Genomic DNA, 9,252 nt, shown 5'->3' with positions numbered 1-9,252 from the left:
GATCGGTCGGTAGGCGTCAGGTGTATTTGATAGTTCTTTTTTTGGCAGCAGGATTAGGTGGGCTCTGTTCAAGCATTCTGTTTGGGCAGAGAGGTTCTGGAAGTCGGTCATAAAAGAGAGGATGTGGGTTTTAACTAGATTCCAGTATTTTTTATAGAACTTGGGGCCGAAGCCGTCCGGTCCGGGGCTAGCGAGGGAGTTCATTTGCATAAAAGCCTCTTTGATTTCTTCGATCGTGAAGGGAGTGTCTAGGTTGAGGAGTTGGGGTAGTGGGTGGGGGTAGTAATGTTGTGGTTGTAATGAGCATGTGTTGGTTGGAGGTGAGCCAAGAATGGAGGTGAAATGATCCCGAAGAATAGTTGCTTTTTGGTCATGTGAGTGGAACTCCGTCCCGTTAAGGAGGAGAGAGGTTATGGTGTTTTTTCGTAGGCGCTGGGAGGCTGCAGCATGGAAGTATTGTGTGTTTTCCTCGCCGTGGATTGCAGCGCGAACCTTGCCACGTTGTTTCCAGAAGCTCATTTTTTCAGCTACAGCTAGATGGAGAGCCTCTGTGACGACACATCTCAGTCTGAATTCAGCCTTTGAGAGGGGCCTAGCTTCTTCTTTTAGATCAAGTAAATTTATAATATTTTTTGAAGCCTCTTCGCGGGAGTGGGCTGGGGATCGTGTTGAAGCCCAGTGCTTGAGGGAGCATCGAGTTTTTTTCAGGGCGTTTGACAGGGTTGCAGCTGAGTTTGATCGTGGTGCTGTGTGAGGTTTGGGGGCCCAACATTTTTGGACAATTTGATGACAGGCAGTTGCTTGTGTCCAGGAGGACTCGAAACGAAAATGTCGTGGCTTAGGCACATGGGTCTGGATGCGTAAGATTAGTGGGACGTGATCGGATGTGATGCGCGGTAGTGAGGTCAGGATTGTGTTGGGGAAACAGGTGTTCCATGATAGGTTAAAGAAAGCTCTGTCTAGTCGTTCCAAGGTTGGCGTCGATCGTTTATTGGGCCATGTAAACCTTCTATCTAGCAGGGGTAATTCGATAAGCGCTAGTTCATTGATCGTGTTGTTGAAAGCATGTGCCTCTCGTTGGTGGAAGTTTGGATTGTTTTTTTCGTGTGAGAACCGAAGGAGGTTGAAGTCTCCAACTATTAGCCAAGGTGTGTTGTCATCTTCCTTAATTGATTTTAGTTCGTCAAGGAAGGCTTGTTTGAGGTTATGGCATGCGGGTGCGTATATGTTAGTAATGATGAAGGGGTGTGGGTGTGCGAGAGATGTGAGTTTAATAGAGGTGGCAAAGTTATAGTTTGTGTGGGATAGGACAGTGAAAAAGTTTGAGTTGAACGCTGAGACGGTTCCGCCTGCCGAGCCGTGGGCCGGGCGAAATAATTTTTGGTCTAGAGATTTTGGTAGGAAGGAGTGGAATTTTTTGTCTGTAATTTCGCTTAGTTTGGATTCCTGAAGGAGTGCACAATGTGGACTGATGCTGATTAAGTCTGATAATATGTCAGCGCATTTAGACACATCGCCAAGTCCTCGTACGTTCCACGAACAGATGGATAAGACGGTGTTACTCATAAAGGTAAGGAGTACACCGGGTACTTAAGGAAAGCAGAGTACAGAGAGGAAAAAAGAACATGCGAGTGGCTAAAAGGTAGTTGAGGCTAGCGACAAGCTTGCTCTCAGAGCACATACTAGGGGAATAGTAAGTTAATCTAGAGGGATACAGGCCGTGGCATAGACGGCGCGTTGCCGGTGAGACGGCATGAGGGCGTGCATGGATGGCAGAGGCCATCATGGCAGGAGATCCGCACCGTCGACGTCGCTGTTGTCGTCGGCATGGGCGACGGAAGCAACAGCATCATCGTCTGCACCGCAAAGTGATGCAATCTCCGCCAGGGCCCTGGCCGAGGCTGGTGGGGCGTCAGGGATGTCGAGCTGGGCATGGTGAATGGCGTCCTTGAGTGCACGCGCGACGTCGGTGGCAGTGAGGCGCGCGGCTTTTGCACGCACCGCCTTGGTAGTCATGTCGGTGAAGACAGTGGGCTCCTTGGCAGCCAGCCGAGAGCTTCGACGCAGGCTTTTTGTTTTGTCAGCCGAGCGCTTGGCGCTATGGCGCAGCTTCCGAAGCACGCAGTCGTGCGTGGCAGAGTCAGATGAGGAGGCCCCAGCTTCTCTATTTTTATTTATTGTCGTCTGATATTAAAAGAGAATAAGAAAACTTTTAATCCAGTATTAATTTTACATGGCTAGTCTGGTGATGATTTTTATTAAGGAAATTATCATTCGAAGAGAATTTCAGTTTATTTCAGTGCCAGCCAATCTAGTTCCCCATAATAATCTCTTTGCGTGACAGATTGCTGAGGATATCAAGAGATCTGATGAATACAATAAATCGTCAGGACCTTATGATGGCAACATACTAGCAGTAACCCCGGACCAATGTGTTCAGCCAAATGCCAATGTGTCAGCTGATGAGGTACAGAAAATTTGTAAACCACATTGCAACTAGCTATTCCCGTTTATTTATATAGCTGACTAATACAACTAATGATTCTTTCTACCATGCTCTATAGGTCAGCCTACTTACACAACTTATGATGGACGACATGAATCTTCGACTGCAACTCTTGAATCACGATTCAAGAGTAATTGGCATGCTGAGAGACGTTCAGTTGATGGATGCCGAAATTGTCCAAGCAGCAAGAAACCGCCTCGAAGATTTGATGAAACAAGTTATGGTACGTTGTCCAGCTAGATATGCATAAAGCTAAGAAAACTTTATTCACATAAATATTAGTGGCACCACTTGATACAATGTTACTTATGGATTAACTCCCCAATGCAGAAAATTGGGCATGGGCTATCAGATAAATCCAGTATTGTAGAGAATCATAATACACAGAATGACTCAAAAGGTACTTCGACCAATAATACCATTATTTTCTATATACCATTCCACATTTCATTATTTTGCTAACTTCGGAGGGTGCAGAAAACATGTTTGCTGAACAGGACGATGAGACTATTGCCCAAATGGACACCTCCAAAAGATCTGAGATTTTGGTTCACATAGAAGATGTATGCATAACAACAGAAATACTGGAAATCCTAATGAAGGAGTTTCCGCAGAACAGTTCAGAACAATATTTGGATGACAAGGTAACTATTAACATGCAAGTGTACTTCTATGTTCAGATGAGTATAGTGTTTAACCTAAAATATTACGTGCAACAATATTTAGCTCATTGACGCGAGTATCTATTGCCTACGACATAAATGCCCGAGAGACACTAGGGATGAAGGAAATGTCTTCTTTGAGAAAACAGAAATTTGTCAACTGCTACATAGAGATGGAAAACATGCAATGTCCAAAGGTGCTGTTGAAATGGGTGAAAATACAGAAACAGCAAGGTGTTATCTCAATCATGACATGGTAGAGTTTTATATCATACCTAATCTATCTCATCATATGTTTTATGTCATAAAAACCTCAGAGAAAACTTGATGCAGATATTCCTGCCGTTAAACTGCGAGCAACATTGGTACCTAGCAGTGGTAAGCACCAAACAGCATGAAATTCAGGTGCTCGACTCAGTGTCATCAATGAATACAGAACGCGAGGAACTGAAATTTACGGTGAGCTTATTATTTTGTAATCCTATTTTAGTGTTGCACTGTATTTCCTGACCTTTACATTTAACAGCTGAAAGGAATCGAAACATATCTGGAGCTCACTGGAGATGAAGATCCAACTCGAACAAATAGTTGGCCGGATTACAAAGTAACAACATGGAAGATCAGAATGGTAGAAGGGTTGCCAAAGCAGGAAGATGGGTAAATTGTATTCATTAATTGCTCTCATTTTTCAATATTTGTAAGCTTGCAAAAAGAATGCTAATCTAATGTACACTGTTATATTCATCTAGCTCATCCTGCGGCCTTTTTATGCTCAAGTATATGGAATATTGGACAGGAGCTAGGCTATCTATAAAATTTGGACAGGTGTGCCACCTTCTCATTTTATTAATCGATACATAGTAAAATTTTGTCGTAAGCTTATATATACGTACTTACTTAGGTCTGCATATGCAGGATGATATAAACCAGTTCAGGAGGGAATTAGCATCGAACCTGGTGAACAGTCCATTGAACAAAATCAACAATGATAAAGAAACTGAAGGACATGTATTGTGACAGAGGAAAACTGAATATCAAATTGATCAAGAATGAGGATGTGATTAGTTTGCTCTAGTTCCATTCTATGAAAAATATGTTGAACATATTTAGTTTTATCATATGTAAAATCTCTCCACGCTATAATGGACAGGAGCAGCTATTCTGTCTACACAAGGGAATGATGAAATTGCATATACTCACAGATTATTGAGTTCCTTATCCGTATGCATCTAGCTGGTACCACAAGGGTGGAAGATAAACTATTCTCCCCTGCACTGGGGGCCTGAAACATACATTTGAAAGCATCACACCATAAAAATTACATTGAAAAAGTACCAAAGAGGATGTCATCAAACATTCGGATAGAGGTTGGCGTCACCATACTAGAAGATGATGGAATCAACCAGGCAAGGGAGAATTATATAATGCTCATGAACAGTAACTAAAAGAAGGTTTAAATAAAATTAATAAATATGTTTATAGTATAATAAATATAATCTCAAATGATCTATTTTCTGCCAATTAGAAAGTTTGGAGTCAGAATAAGAATGAAAGTTGAAACTATATATGATCAAATGCGGAAACAAAATAAATTCGAAGTCACCTTAAACTTCCAAATAAACTAAAACCCAAAGTAAATCTTGAATGCAAAATATAATCGAACGTGGAATGATAAATAAATCAGGATAGCGGTCTAGTATTGGGTCCAAAGGAACATTTACAATGTTAAAAACTACTCCCTATATTCGGGTTTACAAGGCATATTAACTCTTGTCTTAAGTCAAAAAATATTTAGGTTGAACAAGTTTATAGAAACTAATGTTAACATCTACACTAACAAAATCTATATTGTTAGATCTATTATGAAATATGTTTTAACGTATCTATTGAGGCGTGCATATGTTGATATTTTGTTCAATAATCTTGGTCAAACTTAAACAAGCTTGACTGAGGACATGATTAATAACCTTGCAAACCCGGGCGGAGAAATTATCAAAACTAAGTATAAGAGTTGTAACATAGTCGGAAGAATTTAACATCCAACCAATATCTAATGTATAGTAATAGCAGAAGTTACCAACACCTGAAATATTATGGTGCAGCACTTGCAAGCATGGCTTCTTGACTAGCGGTAGTGATGCTAATGAACTGTTAAAATACATTAAAAAATAGGTTTCGGTGCACTCTTACAACACCATTGAAGTAGCATGTAGCAGATCCAAAGCAAAGACAACTTAACAGACTTAACCCAACAAAACAACTGGGAAATACACAGGTTTTTGCACGGCTACCGCCATCCTTATAGAGAAGATACAAGAAACATGAAGCAGACTTCAGTCAATCATGATACTCGTTAATAATTAGGGCATACTTCCTCGATGAGCTTCCCTTCATATCTTCTAGTATCGACGTTGTAGGTTCACCTGCTTTGTCATCAACTGTTAAGAGCACATCATGGAGGCTTCCGAGTCTGTCCATTCCATGAACACCTTCCAATCTTTTGAAACGGAGCTCAAGCCTTTCGAGCTGCGGCATGGCCTTCTTTGAGAAGTTCAGAGATGGAAGAAGAGGTACAAATATGCGAAGCAGTTTGAGCTTACCAAACCCTCCAGCAGGAACAAAGATCTGTCCTCCAGAATCAGACTTATTTTTCTCGAGTATGGCCGCCATATCAGGATCCTTATTTGCTGCACTGATTGAAAAGGTAAGGGAAAACAGAGACGCTAGCTTGCCAAGGAGCAGTAAACTATCTGTCCGGAGAACTGTCGCTGAAAGAGTTAACTTGATGAGCTCACTGAGGCCTGGAAGCCACTTGGGTACTTGAAACAACTTGCCAGACAACTTGAGAGTTCTCAGGTCCGTCGGATGGGATGTCATAGAATCCAGAGTGTTGAGGAATTCAGATGAATCATCATCAATTACAAGAGTTTGGAGAGAGTAGCCGCTGAGATACTGGATAGAAGAGAGTAAATCTTTGAACATCTGATCACCCTTGTGGAGCTTATAAATGGCCAACTTCCTCAACCTGGTGAAATAACCAAGGTCTGATGCAGCAGTGGATCCCTCAACAATCTCCACCCCTGACAATATGCGTAGATCTTTCATTGTTCCCTTGACATCTTTAGGAAGTTTCAGAGTTTTCCGTGTTTTCTTGTCCCCACCAAGTATGTTACTTATCCTTTCCAGCTGAGCCACAGTTTTTGGGAGCTCCTGAATCTCTGTCTCCCTTATGTCTAGGGTCTCTAAGTACTTGAGATTCCCAATTTTTGAGGGTAATTTGCTGACGTCTGTCCCTCGAAGGCTTAGGTACTTGAGTAGAGTCATTTCACATATGTCTGAGACACTCACATGTTTCGCCTTGAAACCTCTGCAGCCTTCGAGGTCTAGTACTTGCACTATTCCAGTCTTGAATGACTTGAAACGTAGTTGGCCCAGGCTTCCAAACACGGTCAGTGATCGTACATGTGACAGGTTCATGCTAGCTGCTTTCTTTGCATGTTTGGAGTCACTGTTGTGGAGGGAAAGCCTGCGGACTTTGTTGCTACGTGTTGCCATGGACCAGTAGCCACCAATCACAGTGATGAAATCCTCTTCGGCTGCCTTGGAAATGATGTACTCAAGGACCATGTCATGAACCTGACAGCTCTTCACCCTTCCATTGCTGCTGTGCTCTACAGGTCGCATTATCTTCCTTTCAATGAGCTGATTAAAACACGTCTCTGCAACATCCTCAACACTCAAACCCTGCTTCTCACTGACAAACCCCTCAGCTATCCATCGCCTGATCAACCGGTTCCTGCTAGTTTTGCGACCCTTAGGAAAGATGCTTAAATACAGACAACAAGTCTTAAGATCACTAGGCAAATCATGGTAGCAAAAATTGATTATCCTCATAAAATCCTCCGGCTTACGACATTTTTCTGGCTCTGGAAACAATGAGTCACAAACTGTAGCCCATTCATCCTTGATCCTCAAAGGCTTGGATGCCACAAGACCTGCCATTGTAACAACTGCTAGTGGCAGGCCCCCACACATTCCCCAAACCCTATCTGGAATGTTATGCCAACTTTGTTGATTGCTTGTAGCACCCTTGCACTCTGACAGGCTCTTCTGAAATAACTTTCTTGGTTCATCATCTGAAAGAACATTAACTGGGTGGACACGGTCATTGTCTTTGTGAGTAGAACATGTTGTGGCGACCGCTTGAAATCGTGTAGTAACAATTATTCTGCTGCCATTATTATTTTCAGGAAAATATCTCTTGATATTCTGCCATGTAGACGATGACCACACATCATCAATTAACAGTAAGTACCTGCCAACGGAAGAGAATAAAAATACATGAGACAACCATTAGCCTGTTTCCGGTGGGACAGTGGGAGTTTCCTACTCATGTTGTTGCCTGTGGATTTGATACTTTGTTAAATTAATGCTCTGCGTTACCCTTTATCTTGTTTGCATATATACTTCTGTTGATTTTGGGAATCAATTTATGTTTTAGAAGTAAGCCAAATGGCACTTACACCTTCAAACAAATATTTAAGTACTTTTGTGCTTGTTGATTTCTTCTAACTGGGAAGATAACACTCGTAAAAATCACAATAATATTAAGTTTCTTGCATAATTATCAGCACATATGAAATCCCTGACACACTGGACATTATGGAATAATGTGCATAACAATGCACCAAGTGTTTGCTGTTGTCAACTTGTGATTACTAATTGGTAGTGTAAGCCAAAAGACCTGTAGGATTAATAAGACTAGTAACTAGCAGAAGAATTCCATGGTATGATTAATTGGAACGCTTTGATGGTAAAGGAAGAAATACATAACCTGTTTGTTTCGAGGTAATTCTTCAGCTCTGTTTGTATGCCTGTGTGCTTCTCCTGATCCTCCTCTTGATTTCGGGTCGGCGAAATGATTCAGCTCAATGTTCTTCTGAAAAGTGCTGCCTGATTTGTCTTCTCCGAGACGGCACCTGCACTATGCTGACCACGCTGCTCCTCACTGCTGTCCTGGGGCTTGACTTGACTCAGTATATCCCTGAGCACTGCCTCAGAATCTGAGTTCTGTGACACGGTGACCATGGCTCGACGCTGAAACTGATCCCCGTATTTTCGGTAGAGCGCCATAGCAATGGTGGTTTTCCCCACCCCACCGAATCCAACGATGGACAGCACTCCGAGCTGCTGCTTGTTCTCGTCAGAGAGGATCCATTTCTTAAGGTCCTCCATATCCTCTTCCACCCCCACGGGCTCCTTGATGCCGACGAGCCGGCGGGTTGTCTCCTGGTGCTCGGCGGCGAGGTATCCGGTGGCGCCACCAGAGCTACTCTTCTTCCTGCCGGGAATTGGATCTGGGACGCCATACCTGCCTCGCCGCTCGCCGACATGCTGGGCCCGTTGCTTGAGATGGACGATCTGGGCGGCGATGTTGCGGCGGGGGAAATACGTCTGGATCTCGTACAGAGTCCTGCGGATCATGGACCACAGGCCGCCGCCGCGTGGGTCGGGGCGGAGGCCGTGGGCGAAGTCGTCGACGCAGTCCTCGATGTCGTAGGAGACGTCGCGGACCTGCTTCATCCAGTCCTCCGTCTGATCGTCGTGGCCGTCGGTGCCGCTGCGACTCAGGTTGCTGAGGAAGGCCTGCATGCTGGCGAGCTCGTCGTTGATGAACTGGATGTCGCCGCGGACGCCGCGAATCAGGGCGTACTCCTCCGCTAGAAGGCCGCCTAGTTTTATCAGGAGGGACTTGATGGTGGCTTCCGAGGCGCCCACGGCTAACTCCATGGCCGCCGGCGGCGGCTGTGCTGTGCCGGTGGAAGAAAGAGGTCAAAGTTAGCGATGGTGTGTCTTTGATTGATTGGGACTAGTGCGCGGCATGCTCGAGTTGCAAATTCTAAATGCAAAGATACCAACCAACCGGTGAAATATCTTTAAGATTTTTGTTCCCAACCTCTCATCACCCCCTTCCACTAATTGCTCAACGGAAAGAGTAAAATGCATCATAAATCGCATAACTATGTGGTCCGAATTCATATCGAGAATATAGGCGACGGGGAGGAGAGACGGCGAGTGACACAC

At 43.7% G+C, this 9,252-nt stretch overlaps 1 protein-coding gene across 1 annotated transcript; it reads right to left on the bottom strand.

Annotated features, from left to right (window-relative positions):
• Positions 1–5,351: 5,351 nt before the first annotated feature.
• Positions 5,352–9,020, bottom strand: LOC123083639 (disease resistance protein Pik-2-like). Its single transcript, XM_044505620.1, has 2 exons — positions 8,003–9,020; positions 5,352–7,483 (listed from the first exon to the last, which is right to left on the bottom strand). Exon 1 carries the CDS (start codon positions 8,956–8,958, stop codon positions 8,092–8,094), a length of 867 nt encoding a protein of 288 aa, XP_044361555.1. The 5' UTR covers positions 8,959–9,020; the 3' UTR covers positions 5,352–7,483; positions 8,003–8,091.
• Between the last annotated feature and the right edge of the window lie 232 nt (positions 9,021–9,252).

This window comes from Triticum aestivum, chromosome 1B (genome assembly GCF_018294505.1).
Source record: "Triticum aestivum cultivar Chinese Spring chromosome 1B, IWGSC CS RefSeq v2.1, whole genome shotgun sequence".
Taxonomy (NCBI): domain Eukaryota; kingdom Viridiplantae; phylum Streptophyta; class Magnoliopsida; order Poales; family Poaceae; genus Triticum; species Triticum aestivum.
Note: the sequence above shows the minus strand (reverse complement) of the source record. Positions and strands in the feature narration are given on the sequence as shown.

Bases quoted from the DNA above. Each gene is read 5' to 3' on its own strand.
- LOC123083639 (XM_044505620.1), bottom strand. From the start codon at position 8,958: ATGGAGTTAGCCGTGGGCGCCTCGGAAGCCACCATCAAGTCCCTCCTG.